At 33.8% G+C, this 22,916-nt stretch overlaps 3 protein-coding genes and 1 non-coding gene across 4 annotated transcripts; 2 read left to right on the top strand and 2 right to left on the bottom strand.

Annotated features, from left to right (window-relative positions):
• The first annotated feature begins 3,702 nt into the window (after window positions 1-3,702).
• AHP1 (histidine-containing phosphotransmitter 1) lies at window positions 3,703-5,485 on the top strand. Its single transcript, XM_085742783.1, has 7 exons — window positions 3,703-3,801; window positions 3,937-4,002; window positions 4,143-4,273; window positions 4,549-4,617; window positions 4,810-4,881; window positions 5,066-5,138; window positions 5,234-5,485. Exons 2-7 carry the CDS (start codon window positions 3,943-3,945, stop codon window positions 5,288-5,290), a joined length of 462 nt encoding a protein of 153 aa, XP_085598909.1. The 5' UTR covers window positions 3,703-3,801; window positions 3,937-3,942; the 3' UTR covers window positions 5,291-5,485.
• Window positions 5,486-7,806: 2,321 nt separating this feature from the next.
• On the bottom strand, window positions 7,807-12,867 carry LOC146944402 (nucleoside hydrolase 3-like). Its single transcript, XM_085742782.1, has 10 exons — window positions 12,548-12,867; window positions 12,063-12,389; window positions 11,736-11,912; window positions 11,356-11,637; window positions 11,056-11,178; window positions 10,747-10,944; window positions 9,683-9,936; window positions 8,854-9,055; window positions 8,422-8,727; window positions 7,807-8,290 (listed from the first exon to the last, which is right to left on the bottom strand). The coding sequence occupies exons 1-10, from the start codon at window positions 12,653-12,655 to the stop codon at window positions 7,991-7,993; spliced, it is 2,277 nt and encodes a 758-aa protein (XP_085598908.1). The 5' UTR covers window positions 12,656-12,867; the 3' UTR covers window positions 7,807-7,990.
• A 713-nt stretch (window positions 12,868-13,580) lies between these two features.
• LOC146944401 (small nucleolar RNA Z247) lies at window positions 13,581-13,714 on the top strand. The gene has a single exon (XR_015029562.1). It is a non-coding gene; the product is annotated as a small nucleolar RNA Z247 (small nucleolar RNA).
• A 3,536-nt stretch (window positions 13,715-17,250) lies between these two features.
• NSH5 (Inosine-uridine preferring nucleoside hydrolase family protein) lies at window positions 17,251-19,062 on the bottom strand. The gene is made up of 3 exons (XM_085747947.1): window positions 18,889-19,062; window positions 17,749-17,928; window positions 17,251-17,268 (listed from the first exon to the last, which is right to left on the bottom strand). Exons 1-3 carry the CDS (start codon window positions 19,060-19,062, stop codon window positions 17,251-17,253), a joined length of 372 nt encoding a protein of 123 aa, XP_085604073.1.
• Between the last annotated feature and the right edge of the window lie 3,854 nt (window positions 19,063-22,916).

The following is a 22,916-nucleotide window of genomic DNA, read 5'->3' as shown; positions in this document are numbered from 1 at the left end:
TCAAATTACTTATATTACTCTCGAAAATAAATTACTACTACTGAAGCCAAGACAAAACCGTTATCCTAATACGAGAAAAATACCAAAGCAAACGTTGAATTATTGATGTGGACACTTGGTGCAATTATAGCCTTCCAAATCTCAATGAGACATTTTGTCTGAGTATATATTATGGAGAGACTGGAACTTGGAAGACCCTAGAGGCCAGAGGATCACAAAGAATCCTGTCAAATCAGAGGAATGAGAAAGATGCCCATGTTTTGTGGTCCTTGTGTTCCATTTAGTTGATGCTTAGCTTTTGCTTCAAAAGATTGATTTTGGTCCTATAAGTTCATTGTATTTTACCTGTGAAGGATATACCGCTACCTAGTATTACTTTTTTTTTTTCCATTGCATTTTTTGTTTCACCCATCTTTGTCTTCTTTCTCACCCTCAATTTATAATGGAGTAGATAATAGTTGAGAGGATTGACAAGAATAACCTTTGATGTAAAAAGTTGCTAAACTAATTTTGTATTTGGATGACACCTACTCGGATAAGCTCTTCTATGAGCTTTGTTACATAAGCTTAGAGAGCAGAGAAGTTATTAGAATAAATTTTTATAAAAAAAGAAAGAGATTTTTCTGAAAATGTAAAGTTAAAAAATGACTTATATTGTGAAAACACTCTAAAATACATTTAACCTTTACTCCAAATGGACTCAAAGGCAATATAAAGGGTTTTGCAAGAGCGTATTTGAATTTTTCTCATGACATGAATATTTTAAATATTTAGAATAACTTACTAAAAGTAGAATACAATATATGTACAAAATATTTTCAGTTTTATTTTATAAGTAGGTTCAGATAGATTATTGTAAAGTTAAAGTTATAGTATTTTCTTATTCTTGATTGAAAGCAAAACATTTAGTTACAACTTTTATTCTACATCATTGGTGGCCAGATCTTTTTACGGGTTTCAGTAATTTTTCTTAGTTGTAGCTTTTTTGTTCCTGTGTTATTTTTTTTTAATCACTTTGTGAACTATTTAGTTCTACCCTTACACTCCTTGTATTAGGTAAAACCTTTCGTTTCATTAATATATTTCATTATAGTTTGTCAAAAAGAAGTAGCTTATGATAATCTAATTTCATCAACATTGGTTCGAATGTAATTAGACTCTGACCCATAAACACGTCTCAGTTTATACATTGTGGATTGAAAAATGTGATTAATTTGGGAGGGAAGATCTCACTAAGTATAAAGTAATTAGCAGAAAATAAGTGAATAATTCACATTAATGATGTAGTTAATAAAATAGACTATTTCCATCTAATTAAAGGTTTACCCAGATTCTCTATTCAGTTGCAAAAACACTTGCAATGTGTTTGCTTTTAGAGAATTTGAGAAATGTTCGGAAGAGAGAGTTGTAAAAACACTTGCAATGTGTTTCTTTAAGAGAATTTGAGAAATGTTGGGATGCCATCCAAAAAAACTAACGTGCTCTTTTTTTTTTTTTTTTTCTTTTTTCTTATTGTAAAGTAGTTTAGTGGCTATAACTCATACACACATTTTAAATATGGAGAAGTGAGGTGTCTGAGATTCGAACCTCAGCTCCTGCATATAATATGCAATATCCCTACCAACTGAGCTAAGATCACGGGGATACTAATATGTGCTCTAAAGACACATGTTAAGATACTGAAAATAGCAAGTATTAATTGAGAAAAGTTATTTTCTAACTTTAAAAAAAAAAATTAACAATCCCAACGAGCTTAGCTCAGTTGGTAAGACAATGCATAATATACGTAGCGGTCGGGGTTCGAACCCCATACACCTCACTTCTAAGCTCAGTTGATAGAGATATTGGATAATATATGCAGGGGTCGATGTTCGAATCTCGGACACCCCACTTCTTTATATTTAAAACGTGTGAGCTATATCCATTAGACTAATTGATCAAAAATAAAATAAATACACAATTTTTAAGACATATTTTTATATTAAGTTCCTTGATATGTGTCCCAACCTTTCCCATAAACACAATTTTTAAGACATAATTTCTATATTGAATTTGTGCCTTGCCTTTCCCAAAAATATTTCACCACATGTATGAAGGTTGGATTCATAAAAAAAAAAAAAAAACATGTATGAAGGTTGGAAACATCACTTTCTATTTTATTTTGCATTTTTGTCTTGATTTTGGAAAATGGTATGAATGTGGACAACTAATTTCGTGTAACTCAAAAAATATGGTATTTTTTTGGGACAAAAGTAAAATGGTATTTTTTTAGTTATATTTCTTCTCACATTCTTTTATACTTAGATTGAATCTCCTCGTTTTTTTTCTCTTCTCACTCGATCACACACTTATTAAATACTCTATATGAAGTTTTAAAAGTTAGAGGAGTGCTATAAATACATTTTTTTTAAGGAAAATGTTAACCGGTTCCCCCGGGTACTGGTTAAGGAAGCAAATGTAGAAGTTTTTGCATTGAAAATTGTGTAATCAATACTTCAAAAGTCAAAAAAGTGTCTTTTTTAATTTAATTTTTCCTTTTTTAGATACCTTAATCAGTGTCCCGGGGGCACCGGTTAACACAACCCTTTTTTTAATACTCCCTCAGTCTTAAATTATAAGGAAAAAAAAAACTTATTTTCTTTGTCCTAAATTATAAGCAAAAAAGACCAACTTTTATCATATTTAATTATGTTTTTTCAAAAAATTATTTTTTCCAAAGGAAAATTAAATGCAAAGTGCATTCAATTTGCTCTCTTTTTCATCTCTATAATCAACTGCCAATGAAAATTGTTTTTACATCTTCCTATAAAACTTATTTCAAAGATAACACAAAAAACTATGTTACAAACTATTATGTTTTAGTTTTCTTAATAAGTGTGATTTTTTTTTTTTGCTTATAATATGGGACAGAGAGAGTATTCTCTAACTTCTGTTCCTTTATTCGGCGAAACTCATATGAGTATCGAACTTTAAAAATAAATGCCACATAAAATATTTAGCGTCACATGAATTTCATCCGATAAAAAAAGAGATAGATAGAGTGTTTTCTATTAAGAGAAGTGTTACATTGATGCAAAGTATTCACTAATATTCTAGTTCTATTATGTTAGTTGACAGAAGGACTAATATTCATGATTTGAAGGTGTGAGTATTTTTTTATGATGAAGTTCAAAATTGATGAAAGGAGTAATATTCATCCTCTAGTTCAACCGCCGACCCAACAATACTTGGCTGAGAAACTAACGAAGAGATCATAGGTTCATGTTCAACTATAAGAATGCAATGCAACCATATTAAATCTTATGAGGGATACTTATGTCATTTGTAGTCCTACTCAAATCGAGAGATCAATATATGCAATTGTGTACAAAGAATATCCAATTCACACAACAAATTAAAATTAGTTTACTCGATAATTTCTCAAACAACTAGAAATTCAATCGATTAGTTTTTTTCATTATGAGAAGTTCATCCGCTACAAGTTAATTTATCGTATAACTCTACAACGTTATGAAAAGTTCATCCGTTACGAGTTAATTTATAGTATAACCCTACAAAAACGTAGGTACATTGTATTTTAGTTCCCACGCGAGCCCTGTGTACTGTGATGACCTGTTTGTAGTGCGCAAAACAACAAACAAATTCCTACTTCCTACAAATAACTGATTGATATAAAGAAACAAGAAGACAACAAAGCAAAGCGCCAATATCACAAAGAGAGAGAAACAAGAATCAAATAAAGAAATAAACCTCTCTCTTCCAAGTTCCAACCTTCAATTTCGCAGTTCTTTCAATTTCAAGGTATACCCTTCTCTCTTTTCATTGACCCATTAATTTATTTTCCTTAAAGATCAAAACTTGATGACCCTAACTCAACTGGGTCACTCACTTTTTTGCTAATTTATGACATAACATTTACAACTATCTTGTTTGTAGAGAAACATGGAGGTGGGTCAGATGCGGAGACAGTGGGTGGACTACATCAAATCCATGTTCATGGAGGTTAGACCACAAAACACACATTAATTGACTCTTCTGGGATTGTGTTTTTTTTTGCTTTTGTTTTTGTTTAGGATGTTTTGTTTTTTCAATTGTTGATTTTGTTGGTTTTTGTTTTTCTGTTTTGTTTATGGTGAACAAAGGGTTTCTTGGATGGCCAGTTTCTCCAACTTCAGCAGCTACAAGATGAGAACAATCCTGAATTTGTTTTTGAAGTTGTTTCTCTTTTCTTTGATGATTCTGAGAGGATTCTCAAAGATCTGTCTTTTGCTGTGTGAGTACTACTACTATCTTTCTGTTCCTTTTTTCATTTCTCTCATGTTGCTTATTAGAGAATATAATGAATTTGGACAAGTGCATGATAAATTAATGAGCTCCACCTAGAATGAATCATTCAGGAGAACCCTCTTGGGTGGACCAACCAATTCTTGGTTATACTTTATTTACCTCTCGAGCGAACTTCGGATTACCAGGCCCCTTCCCCAGAACCGGGTGATTAATAGCAAGAGAGAGACATGATCTAATGTTGTTGGGGTTTTACATGTGCAGGGATCAGCAAAGTGTTGACTTCAAAAAAGTTGATGCACATGTTCACCAGTTTAAGGGTAGCAGTGCAAGGTATACAATTTTATTAAAGCCAACCTTAAATGTATAAATGCTACAGAATCTGAATAAATCGGACTTTTTGTGCGAGTAGCTTTTTATTTTCTGAATTTCATATAACAGACCATTTATGTTTTTTCACTTGTTTAAACCATGCTACTATATATTTTTGGTTTGCTGAGATAAGTTCGTATGTTTGATTGACAGCATAGGCGCACAAAGGGTGAAAAATTCCTGCGTTGCTTTTCGCAATTTCTGTGAAGAACAAAACATAGATGCGTAAGTTGTTAATCTTCAGACTAGTTGTTTAATAGTTTTGGCTTCTTGAAGAATTGACAGCTAGTGCAATAGTTTGAAGGACAAGCTACTTGAACAAGACTTTACTGCTTAGATGCTAGAGGAATCAACATGAATTTTTCGCTAATTTCATGGTCTGATCATGTGAAATTTCTAATTTATGCAGGTGCCGCAGGTGTTTGCAGCAAGTGAAGCAAGAGTACTTACTTGTCAAGAATAAGCTTGAAACATTGTTGAGGGTGAGTAAATAGATAAATAACTTGAGCTGAAGAACCTTATATTAAACTTATGGATTTGCAATTTATATGATTTCTTTTATGGATACTTATTGCAGCTTGAGCAGCAGATAGTGGCAGCTGGTGGCTCAATCCCTATGATGGAACTGAACTGAGTCTCTAAGTGAGTGGATCTGTAGAGATGCTTGTATTTTGATGCTATTCTCTGTTGAAGATTCTCTACGCCTCTTGTGAATGTTTGGATTTTTATGTGGATAGAAGTTTTCATCCAATGTACTTTGTTCTTCACAAGAAAGCACTTTCATAATTTGTAATATTTTGCATGTTTTAATGAAGGTTAATGACACCAATATTGATCTTGCCTCTTTGTCACTCTCCCCAAAAGGAAGTAGTTGTAGTAAGAACAATCTTGCGAACCTCAAACACTTGGATTCATCATAGGATATAAGTTAGATTATTCTACTAGATTTCTATCTTAACCGTCGGTTCGCGACGAAAAGAAGTTCTGGTAATCCGGAGTTTGGCCAGAATCTGGCCAAATATTGTTTTAGCAAAAGAATCATACTTGGTTTCTTCCTATAGACTTTCTTGAATTGATTAGTAGACTAGATGAAACCATTTTGATGACTATATCATTACATGGCAACATCCTATAGGTCAGTAGTTGGCATCACTTGTGGTTGAAAAAATTAAAGTGGCATAAGCTAATGGAGATGTAAAGTCACTTTATTTTGGAATAAGAAACTATAAGGACGGCAAATAATAATTTTAAATTTGATTTGCAAGATAAGAAGAATCATTCGAGGAGATTTGATTCTTTAGAAAACAAATCATGATGTGGTGGCGTTGTCCCTATGTCTGCTTCTTAATGGAGCAAAAGCAAGTCATATAAGAAGTAAATGCGGAAATTATATCCTTACTTTCTCTTTCCCTTTAGCAGCAAACATGGCCATTTTTCAGTTTTGATTTTTATAATATTCTTAAGTCTTAACTTAGGATGCCTTTCTGCAAGACAAGACTTGCCAACCCCACAGTGGTACTGGTGTCAACTCACCAACATCATGCTGTGAATGATTTGTAGTTTTCTGTTGATACAGTTAAGTTAAAACATGGCAATTAAGTTAAAACATGGCAATTAAATAGTGCTTGTTGATATGTACACACACTTAGACTTGGGTTCCTTGCTGTAGGGAAAATTTGTAGACATGTAGTGGAGTGATTTTGACCATTGGATGAAATTCAGATGACTTAACTAATTTAGCTTTAAAGTATGTATATATTGAAATATAAGTTATATATGATTTTCCGAGGCTTTGCATATGAGTTTTCCGAGGCTTTTTTCTTTATCTACTCAAAAGGAGGCAAAGGTGGGGGATTTGATGGTACTACACGGAGGTGTGAGGGTGTGGAATTTTATGTGGAGGAGACATCCGTTCATTTGGGAGGCTAATCTTATTGAAAATTTGAAAGGTCTCTTGGAGGGTGTTAACGTGGGGACCGGAGAGGATAGGTGGGAGTGGATGGCGGAGGAAGGTGGAAGTTTTTCGGTAAAGTCATCCTATAAAGTGTTGGAATCGATTTCCCTTTTGGATGATGATTTGGGTCCGCTTGAGGAGGGGGTTTTTTCTTTGATTTGGAAGAGTCCGGCTCCATCGAAAGTGGTGGCGTTCTCGTGGTCTTTGCTTCTTGACCGAATTCCCACTAGATCTAATCTAGCTATTCGTAACATTTTACATCCGGATTCGTCCCTACTATGTGTGTTGTGTGATAGGATGGTGGAGACGCCTACTCATCTATTTCTACATTGTGAAGTAACCGCACGTATTTGGCGTGGTGTCTTGAATTGGCTTGAGCTCAATTTTATTACTCCCCCTAATCTTTTTGTGCATTTTGAATGTTGGAATAGCGAGGTCACCTCCAAGCGTATTAAGAAAGGGGCGTGGATGATTTGGCATGCGACAATTTGGACGATTTGGAAAGAAAGGAACGAGAGGATTTTCAATGAGCAAGGAAGGAGGTCGACGAGTTAGTGGAAGATATTAAAGTGGTGTCTTGGTTTTGGGCGTTGAGTAGACTAAGGATAGCTTCCTTCCTCTTCTATGAGTGGACTTGGAATCCTAGAGAGTGCCTAAATAGAAGATGAATGCAGCTGTTTTTTGAATCTGCTTGGGGTCTGTTTCTTGCGGTTTTTAGCTGGCATGTAGCAGGTTTTTGGTTCTGCTGTTTCGGTGCTTTGGGGGGCTGTGTATAGCTGTTTTTCTCTGTTTTTGGTTGTGTTTTTGCCTTATTTTGTTGCTGGTTTTTTCCCTTGCCATCACCTGCGGCTGCTGTGTGTTATCAGTAGGCAGTGGTGTGTTTTTTGGTTGTAACAGCTTGTCACTTGGCACTTCTTGTGCGTGACCTCCAATATATATATATGCTGATTCAAAAAAAAAAAAAAGTTATATATGATTTTCATCTAACAATTGAGATTGTTGTAAGATGCACAATTGCATGACTGTAGAAAATTGAAATCTAATTACAGATGTTAAAAAAATTTGCTCTTTCTTCGGCGCGCTGCGCCTTGGTGTGTCTTATATAAGTTGTGTTGTGAAACACATATCCCATTTTTGATTGAGATATACAATAATTACGTTAGAAATTAAACGTTATCAAAGAGATGACAGCCAAATGGACTTCAAACTGAGGTCAATCAATTATTTGCATTTTGCTGTGGTCTATGTTTCTCTTAAGATTATTATTTTAAACTATTTTCCCTATATTATATGTATTTTTTGAACTTCTACCAGTTCATGATAAAAGCTATAGTTTGTAATACTAGAAAAATTTCACAATCATGAACAAGTGGCCTTCAACTAACTTCTATCACGTGGATGACTCCATTTCCTCTTCTGTTCTTTGAAGCTTCCTACTTTAGCTGATTGGTTCGGATCACCTAGCCTCTTTGCATATATCTCATGATAAGTCTTGGCATCAACATGTCTTAAAATTCTCACTAATTTTCCATATTTCTCATCCACCACCATTTTTCCATCAGTAGATTCAAACCCTTCTGCTAGGACTTTCACAAATTTGGACTCAAATTTTGCATCTAGAAGACTTGAATGACCATTAGCTAGGACAACAGCACCTAGAATTTCCCCCAAGAATGTGTCCTGTAACATATAAATATCATACACAAACAATTAAACAACAGAAACAATATGGAAAACCAAATGGACTATCTACCAAATACAAATTCTAATTAAAATCATTTTGTTTCTAATAAATAAATATGAATATATACCATATGGTGATATCTGTGGTGGATTTTCTTCAAACGGCGTAGCCTTGACAAAAGACGCTTGGAAAACACTGCTTCTGGTGTTTTTTCTGTCCGACTGAGCCAGTTTAAAGTACTTGAAAATGAACTTGCTTTGCGCTGGATACCGAGTGGAATGAGTGTAATGTTAACTTGTGATTGAAACACTGTCTTTGCTGCCAAAGGATCCAAGAGCATATTGAATTCTGCATACTTGTTGTAAGGGACAGAAAAGACGTTTCCTTTGTCAATGGCAGTCCTGCTGATATGTCCTCCCACAACATAAACCTCCTGAAAACATTTTGGAACTGTTATGCCTCATCACTACAAGTTATAACCATAGATTTTCTATTCAGTTGATTGTTAGTGGTCATTTTTTGACTATAAGTTTGTAAAACAAATGTAAAGATCACCAACTTGAATTCGGGAGCTTATTTTTTTAACTGATACAATCTTTGCCAAATTAGTCAATGGTCCATTGGTTAATATTGTAATCTTAGACCCTGGTTTCAATGTTTGCAATATAGACTCCCAAATTTCCATAGCTCGTGGTTGTCTGAGTTCCGGGTGATCAGTATCTCTAAGAGCTCCAAACTTCACAGAGTTTTCTGCTGTGTACCTGAATCATATGTCAAAAAGTTATTGTCTGCACAATACATACTAGAGTGGATTACAATTTCAGAAAATTCTACGGTAAGTGGTACAACATGGGCTGATTCTTGAAAATCGTTCGAAACTTCAACAATGACAGACATTGTCTTCTTAAAGTTGAAGTTCACGGCATTCCTCATCCTCACAGCTGATACACTGACTTGATTGTTGTTGGTTCGACAAAAGTAAGGAAAATGAGTATGTGTGCTTCTAAACATAACTCATTCGTTTTTCATCAAATCGACAATGATCTGGTCATTGACTCAGCTGTAAGGACAAGGATGATTGTGAGCTTTTACTTCCAAAGAGTCTCGTCATTCGTTGTTAAAGTTTCAATGATTTATAAGTACTGGTCTACTTTGGACCACCTATCAAGATGGTCACCATAAAACCCGCCTAAATTTCCAATAATATTCTCGTGGTGATATTGTATACATTTTGTCATTGTTTTTAACTAATATACCATTATTTTTTGGTAGTAATATCAGCTTTCATTCCCCACAAAACCGTAATGGTTTCAATAATATCCTATGTATCATAATGTTGATGAGACTTTTAAGGCATGAAACTAAAGTAACTAGTAGAAAGCACCAACCTTCTAGGGCTACGAGGCAAATCACGAGCAAGTCCAAAGAGAGTGTCAGAGTCAAGAAAGCCACCATTTCCGTGAGGAATGGCTTTAACATACTTGCAGTCTCCAACAGATGAGTAACTTGGGTTTGATTGGTTCATTGCAAAAAAATCACCAATACCAACTTTGATATCGTCACGACCCATCATGTGCAGTAAATCATAGATTACATCTATTGTTGCTGCATTTGCCCACCCAGTTGGACTTACAATGATTGCCTAAACCAACATCAAAAGTGCTATGTGAGTCTATGTGTCAATTATTCAGATGATCCAAATAAATAATGATAAATTTTGGACGCAACTTTATCCACATTACATTTCTCAAAATCACGCATGATTCCGTAAATGTACTTCCACGGAAAAACTCCTTTCATTTGGAATTACACATCCGGACGGCACAAAAATTCTGATTTTTGAGATGTCTACTTTTGAAGTGAATTTGGGAGTTAAAGAAGTTCCTCCCTAAATTTTGGATATTAACAGTGTTTCCATTGAGATTGTTGTAGTATTGGATTCTTAAAGGTGATTTGTTTGTACTTGATTTCACCATTAGACTTGATACTTGTAGTTGTTTTTTGTACAAGTAACAAGCACACTTTAGCTTTATAAAATCATGGCGCCGCCATGATTTGTCGATCTCACTGTCAATTCAAATATACATTATGAAGAAGATTGAGTTCAAAGTCGGGTAAGGTTGGACACATTTCAAGGGTTACATTGTTGGAATGAAAAATTGTTTAAGTTTTTAAAACTGATAAGCACAGAGCTCATGGTTGGAGATGCTCTTAAGTAACAGATAACAAGTGACATAACCTCCTAAGTTAAAAGTTGAAAAGTTTTGCTTTGACCTTGGCTTTGGACAATTTTGCCAATTCATAAAATTTTATGAACCAAAAAAAAGGAAAAGCATAAAGTTCCTTTGATTGAGCAAAAAAATCATAATGAGTTTTTTCATGCTGGCACAATTTCCACGTTGTTGTATGACTAATTCAAATAAGTATAAACATATGTGAAAAATCAGAATACCTCAAGGTTGATGACTTCAACAGGAACTTTAAGGAGGTAAAATAGAGCAAGAAAATCTCCTGCACTCATGTCCATGTCAAACACAACAGTTTTCCCAAGTTTTTTGTTCCGAAAATCTGGCTTATGAGTTACTTCTTTAAAGTAAGGAAACTGTGTTGTGAAATTGAACCTCCCAGATTGTTGTGGTTGCTTTAGAACCTGTGAATAACCATAAATCAGAATCAACAGATTCAGATGAACATGTTCATATCCTTTTTAAGACCCCAACAACAACCAGGGTACAAAGAATTCATTGCCAAGTTAGCATACATTAAAAAAACTTTTGAAGTATTCGCTGCCAAGTGAGCTCCTTTTATCCTTGTTAGGCTTTGCTTTTGTGGCAACAAGTATCTTCACCGAGTCTTGACCATTCACCTCTTTTGTATAACCATCCTATAAAATACTTTTCAATATTAGTGTAAAAAAGTTTTACACATGCATTCAACCATATCTCACCAGGTAGATATTTATAAAGATATTTTAGAAACTTATATAACAATGTGAGATAAATACGGGAAACGATTGAAATTTGAATAAGATTAAGGTTGCAAGGGAAGTGAAATCAAGTACCTGACATCTCCCCTTGCCATTATTGACAAAGCAAAATGGATCTGTTAGTCCTTGTTGAATATGACCACTATGCACACCACCTTTCTTAAGATTGAATTTAGGAACTTTGAGGCCATCAAATAAGGGATTGGAACCATCATGTATACCATATGGTTTATTTGAAGTAATTACAGTTATGTTCATATACTCCATTTCAGCAAATTCATTTTCCCCTTTGTTTCTATTAGAGTTCATAATTGAAGCTGCTACACCACTTGTGAAAGAGTCCCACATAAAATAACTCTGCCAATCCAACAATGAGTCATTTTCAATAAAATAAAAAACATAAAAAACACTATGATGTTGCAAAGAGATCATCATATGCACATAAGTTTTATTACCGTATAAAATTGATTGTCAAACCAAGTATCACGAACCATTTTCAAGGACTTGAAACAGTATTGTGCCTCATATGTGTCTTGACTCTTTTCAAATTCATCAAAGAATTCTTCAATGGTGGGGATTGTGTTTGTTGCATCAAGAGGAACAAGGGTAACCGGAATACCAGAATGAATCACCTATAATTAGAATAAGTATAAAAATATATTCATTTGTGGAGTTTATCTTCTCAATCAAAAATTTTGATTTAAAGGTTGAATCGTTGAAATTTAATGTTTATAATAAACAATTAAGCCGAGTAATTCTAGGCAAGAATACAATAGACTAACCTGATATGCTGCAAAAGGGTCTCCAAATATGTTGTACTCTGCATATGGGTTAGCATTGTAATTTGTGAGCACATTACCAGTGTCACCACATTTGCTTGGCATGCAAGAAGATGAAGCACTTTTAGTGCAACAAGTTTTTGTCCTTATACCACCACCCATGATGTAAATATGTTCTACATTTTTCTTTAGGTGTGGATTATTCATAAGGAAAATGGCTAAATTTGTATGTGTTCCGATCACAATCAGAGTTATAGGACCTGCAGATATTTTGTCAATCAAAACTTGCTGAGCAGTTGGTTGTCGTAGCGGAGTATATTTCCTTTTTCCCTAATTCCATGATTAAAATCAGAAAAAAAAAAAAGGATCAGTACTAGTTATTAAAATAAACAAATGAATAAAATTCATGCAATTGAGTTTGTATCAGCCTCATTTAACTGCAACTCTCTGCAATATAAAGAATCGCGAGACAATCAACCATATTATACCTGTGGTAGGAAAGCTTTACGGATGCCATAGTTAGTATCGATATCCAAGCGACCTCCAAAACCAACAGGTATGGCCTGCCTATATCTGCAATCTCCTGCTGTTGTCATTCCCTGATTGAATCAAATGTTATTTAACATATCAATCATGAACAGTTAGTTAGTGAATAAATTGCGACTCCATAATGAGAATAAAAAGTTAGTTAGTGATAAGCATAGATTAGAAAAACAGTTAGTTAGTTATAGTTAAGTTAGTTAGAGACATGATTCCCTGATATCAGCCATGTATTCTTTATAGCATATCATATATATTAATATCATTTATCTCTCAATTGTAGTCTAGCATAATAGGTTATTCATATAAGACAAACATGTCATCATGACTAGCATGATTCAAGGAATATGTCTTGCATGATTCAAGGAATGTGTCTTGTAAACAATGTTACATATATGTGTATGCTGTGGTCTGTACATATCATTAAGAAATACAAATTATTTTTCTATCTTGGCATCAGAGCATCCAAGCTGAAAAGCTCTCGATCCATATAAAAAAAAAAAAAAACATGGCTTCAGCTGCCAACTCCAACAACAAAAATGACCTACCATCATCCGTATCTGTCAAGCTGGACAGAAACAATTATCCCCTATGGAAATCTCTAGTTCTACCAGTGGTCAGAGGATGTAAGCTCGATGGATATATGTTGGGAACGAAAAAGTGTCCTGAAGAATTCATTACCTCTTCGGACTCAAGCAAGAGCAGCAACCCTGCCTTTGAAGAATGGCAAGCCAATGATCAACGCCTTCTTGGGTGGATGCTCAATTCGATGGCTACTGAAATGGCAACTCAGCTGCTGCATTGTGAGACCTCCAAACTGCTTTGGGATGAGGCTCAAAGTCTGGCTGGAGCACACACAAGGTCTCAAATCATTTATCTCAAGTCTGAATTTCACAGCATCAGAAAAGGGGAAATGAAAATGGAAGACTATCTAATCAAAATGAAGAACCTTGCTGACAAACTCAAACTTGCCGGCAATCCGATTTCAAATTCTGATCTGATCATTCAAACTCTGAATGGTTTGGATTCTGAATATAATCCAATAGTTGTCAAATTGTCCGATCATACCACACTCAGCTGGGTGGATTTACAAGCTCAATTACTAACTTTTGAAAGTAGAATTGAGCAACTGAATAACCTCACCAATCTGAATTTGAATGTAACAGCAAATGTTGCAAACAAATCTGATCACCGAGACAACAAGTTCAATTCCAACAACAATTGGAGAGGTTCCAACTTCAGAGGTTGGAGAGGAGGCAGAGGAAGAGGCAGGTCATCCAAAGCACCATGCCAAGTCTGTGGCAAGACTAATCACACTGCAATAAATTGCTTTCACAAGTTCGACAAAAACTACTCAAGATCCAATTATTCAGCTGACACTGACAAGCAAGGATCTCACAATGCCTTCATAGCCTCTCAGAACTCAGTCGAAGATTATGACTGGTACTTTGATAGCGGTGCAAGCAATCATGTAACACATCAAACTAACAAGTTCCAAGACTTGACTGAGCACCATGGTAAGAATTCTCTAGTTGTTGGTAATGGTGACAAATTAGAAATTGTGGCCACAGGTTCTTCAAAACTTAAGTCACTCAATTTAGATGATGTCTTATATGTACCTAACATTACCAAAAATCTGTTGAGTGTTTCAAAATTGGCTGCTGACTACAACGTATTTGTTGAGTTTGATAAAAATTGTTGCTTTGTGAAGGAAAAGTTGACAGGGAAGGTAATACTAAAAGGGCTACTTAAAGATGGATTATACCAGCTTTCAGGAACCAAAGGAAACCCACGTGCCTTTGTATCGGTCAAGGAAAGCTGGCATAGGAAACTTGGTCATCCTAATAACAAGGTTTTAGACAAAGTCTTGAAAAGCTGTAATGTCAAAGTACCACCTAGTGATAATTTTAGTTTTTGCGAGGCATGTCAATATGGCAAAATGCACCTTTTACCTTTTAAGTCTTCTTCTTCTCATGCCCAGGAACCACTTGACTTGGTCCACACTGATGTATGGGGTCCTGCACCAATAATGTCATCCTCTGGTTTTAAATATTATGTGCACTTTATCGATGATTTCAGTAGGTTTACCTGGATTTATCCCTTGAAACAAAAGTCTGAAACTGTACAAGCTTTTACTCAATTTAAAAACCTAACTGAAAACCAGTTCAATAAAAGAATCAAAGTAATTCAATGTGATGGTGGTGGTGAATACAAACCTGTGCAAAAACTTGCAATAGATGCTGGTATACAATTTAGAATGTCATGTCCATATACCTCTCAACAAAATGGAAGAGCCGAGAGAAAACACAGACATATAGCTGAATTTGGCTTAACCTTACTAGCACAAGCTCAAATGCCCTTACATTATTGGTGGGAAGCTTTCTCTACCGCAGTATACCTCATTAACAGATTGCCATCCCAAGTTACTCAAAATGAGAGTCCCTATTCACTCTTGTTTCATAAAGAACCTGACTATAAGTTGCTAAAACCATTTGGTTGTGCGTGTTACCCTTGCCTCAAACCTTATAACCAACACAAGCTACAATTCCACACAACCAGGTGTGTGTTCTTGGGATATAGTAACTCTCACAAAGGGTACAAATGTCTCAACTCTCATGGAAGGACTTTCATATCAAGACATGTCATCTTTAATGAAGACCTTTTTCCATTCCATGAGGGGTTTCTCAATACAAGAAGTCCTCTAAAAACAACAATTAACAATCCATCTACTTCTTTTCCTTTGTGCAGTGCAGGTAATTCTATCAATGATGCTAGCATACCAATCATTGAAGAAGAAAATCAAGCTGAGACAAACCAAGAAGACTCTCAAGGTGTTACTAGTGACACAGAACAAACTGACAATGGTTCATCAGAAGGTGACACCACTCCTGAAGAGACACCAGACATAGTTCAGCAGCAAAATGTGGGTGAATCACGCTTGGACACAAATACAAGTAATGAAATACACACAAGGAGTAAGTCAGGCATTCACAAGCCAAAGCTACCTTACATTGGACTCACTGAGACTTAAAAAGACACAATGGAACCTACAAACGTCAAGGAAGCTCTCACAAGAACCTTATGGAAAGAAGCAATGCAAAAGGAGTTTCAAGCTCTCATGTCCAACAAGACGTCGATACTAGTCCCTTACGAAGATCAAGAAAACATAGTTGACTCAAAATGGGTCTTCAAGACCAAATACAAGTCAGATGGTTCCATAGAAAGGAGGAAAGCTAGACTAGTTGCAAAGGGGTTTCAACAAACAGCTGAAATCGACTATGAAGAAACATTTAGTCCTGTAGTCAAAGCTAGCACAGTCAGGATTATCCTTTCGATTGCAGTACACCTCAATTGGGAAGTCAGGCAACTAGACATCAACAACGCGTTCCTAAATGGATACCTCAAAGAAATTGTATTCATGCATCAACCAGAAGGATTTGTTGATCCTACCAAGCCTAATCACATATGCAAATTATCTAAAGCAATTTATGGACTGAAGCAGGCACCAAGAGCTTGGTTTGATAGTCTCAAAACTGCATTGTTAAATTGGGGTTTTCAAAACACAAAAAGTGACCCTTCCCTTTTTCTTCTAAAAGGTAAAAATCATATCACATTTCTCCTTATATATGTGGATGACATAATAGTCACAAGCAGCAACAACAACTTCCTTCAAGCTTTCATCAAACAACTTAATGATGTCTTCTCTCTCAAAGATTTGGGTCGTTTACACTACTTTCTGGGCATAGAAGTACAAAGAGATGCAAGTGGAATGTACCTTAAACAATCCAAATACATCGGTGACTTGCTGAAGAAATTCAAGATGGAAAATGCCTCACCATGTCCAACACCGATGATAACAGGAAGACACTTCACAGTTGAAGGAGAGAAATTGAAAGATCCAACTGTGTTCAGACAAGCGATAGGAGGGCTGCAATATTTAACTCACACAAGACCTGACATAGCCTTTCCTGTTAATAAACTCAGTCAATACATGAGTTCACCTACCACTGACCATTGGCAAGGTATAAAAAGAATCTTGAGATATCTCCAAGGCACCATCAATTATTGCCTGCACATCAAGCCATCCACTGACTTGGATATAACAGGTTTTTCTGATGCAGATTGGGCCACTAGTATTGATGACAGGAAATCCATGGCTGGTCAATGTGTGTTCCTTGGTGAAACACTCATCTCTTGGTCCTCAAGAAAACAAAAGGTAGTATCAAGATCAAGTACAGAGTCAGAGTACAGAGCACTAGCTGACCTAGCTGCTGAGATAGCATGGATTCGTTCACTACTTAGTGAACTGAAACTCCCATTGCCAAGGAAGCCCATACTATGGTGTGATAACTTGAGTGCCAAGGCACTAGCTTCTAATCCAGTATTGCATGCTCGATCTAAGCATATTGAAATTGATGTTCATTACATCAGAGACCAAGTACTACAAAATGAGGTTGTTGTGGCTTATGTTCCTACAACTGATCAAATTGCAGATTGTCTCACCAAGCCATTAAGTCACACACGTTTCAGTCAACTGAGAGACAAACTTGGTGTGATTCACTCACCACCAGTTTGAAGGGGGGAGTTAGAGACATGATTCCCTGATATCAGCCATGTATTCTTTATAGCATATCATATATATTAATATCATTTATCTCTCAATTGTAGCCTAGCATAATAGGTTATTCATATAAGACAAACATGTCATCATGACTAGCATGATTCAAGGAATATGTCTTGCATGATTCAAAGAATGTGTCTTGTAAACAATGTTACATATATGTGTATGCTGTGGTCTGTACATATCATTAAGAAATACAAATTATTTTTCTATCTAAGTTTGTTCCTTAGCTAACAAACAGTTAGTTAGTGAATGAATTACACCATAATTCATTCACTAATGAAATTCAGTTGCAACAAATCATATTCTCTAATTTGCTTCTAATGCAAGAAAACATGTGCTACACTAACAATTGTACCTAAGTTTTGTCCTTACAAAAATTATCTAAAAATAAGAAAGATACATTGCACATAATATATATATACGGCATGCTCAAAAACAACACAAAATATAATCCTTGAAAATTAGGAATACATTGACTTGTGATGTGGCTCCCTCTTATTGCTTATTAATCAAGGATTAATATACCTGTTCTATAATTGGAAGATAACCACCAACATTTGGAAGTATGGTACCATTTTGGAGTATTCCACCTTCACCTCCCACTCCAACAGCAATGTCATCTCTCCCCATCATGTAAAGTATGTCATATACTTGATTCACTGCATGCCCACCATTTGTCCAAGCATTTGCACTCAGAGTCACTCCCTACACCATGCTCAAAAGCAACACAAAATATAATAATAATAATAATAATAATAATAATAATAATAATAATAATAATAATAATAATAATAATAATAATAATAATAATAATAATAAAATGCAAAACATAATCAAGCCAAATTTCATTGTCAACATCAGAAGATACAAACTGTCTGGTTTTTACAACACATTTTGATTTTTGAGACAAATAGTATACTATTGACAACTTTTAAAAACATACCCTTTATTTAACAAAAGGAAAAAAGTACACCCTTTTTATTCACTATGTTGGTTTCTAGTAGAAACAAAATTGAATCACTCAATCCCCACCAGTTAGATTTGCTTTAAAAAGTAGATATAATAATTTATTGTATATTGTTTGTTATGACTCATAGTTTATTGATAAGTGGCTAGGGGTAATTTTGTAAATTGAGTCGTAGTATATTTGAACATCCAAATGACATTTAAATGATATCCACTTTTGTGTGACTTTTGTTTTTTAACCGATTTACGTTTTTATTTTCGATCAGTTTGGATATGAACACTCATACTCACGGTCAAAACATCAATGATTACCTAACATTATACTGATATTGGTGAATTGGACTCAGATCCCTTAAACAATGTTTGGGGTTCAAGTCTTGTAAAAGGAAAAAAATATGGTTGGAAGGGAAGACTCTACTATACGTGACTAGTAAGGTTCCCTAACTGAGAGAACTGATCGACAAAGTTGGTGGGTACTTACACACCAATAACAAATTAAAAAGAAAAAAGCATTGATAGTTCACAATCAAAAACATAATAAAAAAGAAAAGAAAAAAGAAAAAAGAAAAAAAAACATTAATGACCAAACTCTGGATTATCAGGGGCTTTCCCGTTAAAACCGCGTTTAAAAAACACGGAAAAAAATGTGAATTAAGGCTACTTGTGTTATTAATGTTCAATTTGGTTTGTTTTGCTAACCTCTAATTGAAATTCTAATCTATTGAGCTTCAAAAGATATAGCAAAGCAAATAGATCATCGGTATCAACATCTGTATCCAAAAGAATCCTACGAGGCTTTCCTTCAACTATATTCAAAAAAGCTCCAAAAGTTCCTAATATGATCAACACAAAAGCTAGCATCCAAAACCTCATTGAAAACATTCTCTGTGATGATTCAATAGTACTGACTCAAAATTATTGTGTTCAATTAATATGCAGTATACAATGAGAAAGACTTTAATAGGAAACTAAATATATTTCATTAACTGACTGTACTTATAGCAATTTTATGTATTTAACCGAATTTCTTTTTTTGTCAAAAAAAAAAAAAAACCGAATTTCTTTTATATGGGATGAAGATCAATTAAAAGAAAAAAAGGACATCTTTTGAAAGAAAGAAAAAAGGACATCTTACTTAGGGTGTGTTTGGTTTGCAAAACAGTAAGCACTGGACATAACAGTACAAGACAGAACAGCACAACATAAGGCAGAACAGCACAGGACAAATTTTTATGGCATTGAATAATTTTTTGTTTTATATGATTTTTGGGGGACGAAATGCTATTTTGGATTTTTAGACAACTTGTACGTGGGACAAAAAGTTGTGTTGTGGTTTAGTGAAGGACAAAAATATGAGTTTTTGTCCTGTCCCTTGCATCCAATTTGTCCTGTACCTGAAACAGTTTTACAAATCAAACACTGGACAACTGAAGTTGTTTTGTCATGTCCTTCATTTTTTAGCAAATCAAACGCACCCTACCTAAATCATTGCTAGAGAATATAGTTAATCTCTAATGATAATTAAAAGGAGACGATTTGTTTTCCAACATTAATAAAAAAGTTACCTTAAAAAAATTAATTAAAAAAGTTACAATTTGACCCATACAACAAAAAAGTCTCTAAATAATTTATTCTTAAACAAATCAATTATTTCTTTTTTGACAAGAAATCAGTTATTTCTATTTTATAATTTTTATTCTGTTAAGCATTTTTATACTCTTTTTTTTTTCCAACTGTAAAGTTTCTAGATAGTTTGATTTCTTCTAAGCATTTTTTATACACTTTTATTTATCAACAGAAAAATCCCCAATTTTTCTTTAAATATTGTTGCATAAAATATGTTTAATATGTGATTATTTGTAATAACCTTTTCGGTTAAATATGTTTTTTGTCCCTATAAATATACCAACTTTTCGTTTTAGTCCCTCTAAAAAATTTCTTCAACTTTTAGTCCTTATAAAATTTTCAATCACTACTTTTGGTCCCTATTTTTAAGTCAAATTTTGTATTTTTTAATTAAATTGTGCAAAAATGTGTAGAATATTGTAAAACTCTCTCTCTAAAAAAATTATAATTTTTTAACAAAACGTAAATTAAATATGAACTTTTAACCACCAAAAATATAAAAATTCATATTTAATTCATGCTTTGATAAAAAATTCTAATTTTTTTGGGAGAGATTCTTATAATATTATATATTTTTGGGTTAAATATGTTTTTGGTCCCTATAAAATTGGGAACTTCCAAGTTTAGTCCTTACTTAATTTTAATAGGTTTTTTAGTCCCTACAAAAAAAAAAATTACTTATGATTTTAGTCCCTGTTACAACAAAGTTTGTTTAATTATCCTCAAACTCTTAAATTTGTGAACGATTTTTTTGAGACAGGTTTAGAACACTATGAAAGGTTCATTTACTAAAATTTAGAATTTTTTAACATGAAACGAATTAAATATGAATTTTTTAAAACAGCAAATGTTTAAGATAAAATTAACAAAATCTGGATGTAGAAATAAAATTTTACGACAATTTTTCACATAGGAGCTTTTAGTAATATTCTTAACACGTCTTCAAAAAATTGTTCAAAAACTCAAGAGTTTAAGCATAAATTAAACAAATTTGAATTGAGGAGGGACTAATATTGAGTGCAGAAAAAAATTAGGGACTAAAAGAACTATTAAAATTAAGTAAGGACTAAACTTAAAAGGTCCCAATTTTATAGGGACAAAAAACATATTTAACCCTATATTTTTCAGTCAAATTTTATTAAAAAAATATAAATTCTACAAATGAGTTTACTTTAAAGGAGGGACCAAAAGTGAAGATGTACAATTTTTAGGGACCAAAGGTCGAAGAAATTTTTTAGAGGGACTAAAAGTAAAAGTTGACATATTTACAGGGACCAAAAACATTTTTAACCCTAACTTTTTTTTATAAATGTGGAACTAATATTAAATTATAGAGAAAATTACAATACCATCTTCTACGATTATATATCACCATCCCCTAAAAAAAATTATATATCCACATATCAAATTCTTATTTTAATTCACAAACTTATATATTTTTTTTTTGTGGTGGTCAGGGTTTGAATCCCGAACCCACGTTCAAGGGTCTGTATGCCATGGCCCTCACTACATTTTTTACTTTCTCAATACTATGTTCATGAGATTTGTTTACTAGCTAGCATAATTATATTATTATTATTTTTGAAAGAAATTACTAGCATAGTCATACTTAATATTTTAAATGTAATAAAGTATATATGATAATTCCATCAAAACATTTTAAATATACAAATAATATATGTAAAAAAAAAATTCCATACATCCTCCGGTCAATATTATAAGTAAAAATGATTTTTTTTTTTATATTTATTAAATAAATGATGTATATGGTCTATAATATAGACCACATACATCATGTATTGAATGAATTTAAAATGTTGATTTTTAATTATAATAGTGACTAGATGATGTATATAATATATTTATTGTTAGAAACATATATACATATGGCCCTCACTATACGGTATTTCTCGGTCCGTCCGTGCCTGAACCTTAGATATATTATGCATTGTCCCTATCAACTGAGCTAAGCCCACGATGACACAGACTTATATTTTTTTCAATAAAATCGGAATTGTTAGTATATATCACAATTAATCCATCTAACTTCTAATTGGTTGGCATAATTTGTATATAACTATGGTTGAGAGACCCGATAGCAACATGTTACCATGTAACAGTTAAGGTTGGTTGATCAGAACTCTTACTCCTTCACCTAACAGGAAATTGTTTGCTCAAGCCGTTCAAAATGTTTGTGATGTTCCTGCTAGCAACTTCCCTAAACCTAGCTTGAAAGGGAAGTAATTGTCAATCAAAATTCCATACAGAGAGGGTTTGGATCGGTGCAAGAATAACCTCCATGTAGGAGTGATATTTATGGCCAAGGAAGACAAGCCTTTGCGTCTTCATGTCATGAGCTACGTGAGAAACTTATCAAAACTTTTGGCTCGGGTGCAAAAATGGCTTTGAAAGAGTATATGTTTGCATTGTCATTGACTTTGAAAGAGTATATATATGTCCATGTTACTTTGTCGTGAACTACATTTATAACATTTTGCATTTGATTTAGTCATTCCATTGAATGAATACATGACCTCGTAATCTGCCATGTGACATATTTTGATGTACAAGTTGATCCTCATATGTATGTTAAAAGAACAGTAAGGATATTTGATTGAATAGTTTTCCACAAACTCTTTCCATAACCAAACTAGATGGTCAATCTATTCCCGTTTGACCAACTAGGATGAACCGTCATCAGGTTTCAGAGTGATATTTGGCATTATTATTCTTTTAAAAATAGTGTTAAATTCAACATTCAGACTATGTGAGTTCAAAATATATAGAATGCATGAATGTAAAAGTAAAATCATTCATTCAATAGTATTTGTGGTAGATAATTTTAGACAAGTTTTTTGTATGTGCTTGACACGGGTGTCCATGTTAGTTTTCATAGATGCTACTAGTGTTTGTTTAGCATATTCTTGCCACTATATATAGAACTTTCAGGTAAAGTTATTTCATGTAAATTGAATTTATTTTGTGTGTTCGAGTCTAACAAATCTCCCACTATGGGTGAGTTATTTGCGCTGTTAGATGAGTTGTTCCACATTACTCATTTATTTTCTCTCTTCCCTTCATCTCCTTTATCTCTCTGCCTC

Source organism: Medicago sativa, chromosome 2 (assembly GCF_051527215.1).
Source record: "Medicago sativa cultivar Bolivia chromosome 2, Bolivia_mono, whole genome shotgun sequence".
NCBI classification, from domain to species: Eukaryota; Viridiplantae; Streptophyta; class Magnoliopsida; order Fabales; family Fabaceae; genus Medicago; species Medicago sativa.
The sequence above is the reverse complement of the archived record's forward strand: the minus strand, read 5'-3'. Positions and strand labels throughout refer to the sequence as shown.

Excerpts from the sequence above, each read along its gene's own strand:
- AHP1 (XM_085742783.1), top strand. The coding sequence starts at position 3,943 with ATGGAGGTGGGTCAGATGCGGAGACAGTGGGTGGACTACATCAAATCC. Across the intron at positions 4,882-5,065 it reads GAAGAACAAAACATAGATGC|GTGCCGCAGGTGTTTGCAGC; the intron begins GTAAGTTGTTAA and ends TAATTTATGCAG. Across the intron at positions 5,139-5,233 it reads AGCTTGAAACATTGTTGAGG|CTTGAGCAGCAGATAGTGGC; the intron begins GTGAGTAAATAG and ends TACTTATTGCAG.
- LOC146944402 (XM_085742782.1), bottom strand. The coding sequence starts at position 12,655 with ATGACAACAGCAGGAGATTGCAGATATAGGCAGGCCATACCTGTTGGT. Across the intron at positions 9,937-10,746 it reads TTGAAGTCATCAACCTTGAG|GCAATCATTGTAAGTCCAAC; the intron begins GTATTCTGATTT and ends ATGTTGGTTTAG. Across the intron at positions 9,056-9,682 it reads TTGCCTCGTAGCCCTAGAAG|GTACACAGCAGAAAACTCTG; the intron begins GTTGGTGCTTTC and ends CATATGATTCAG.
- NSH5 (XM_085747947.1), bottom strand. The coding sequence starts at position 19,062 with ATGAGGTTTTGGATGCTAGCTTTTGTGTTGATCATATTAGGAACTTTT. Across the intron at positions 17,929-18,888 it reads GATTAGAATTTCAATTAGAG|GGAGTGACTCTGAGTGCAAA; the intron begins GTTAGCAAAACA and ends AGCATGGTGTAG.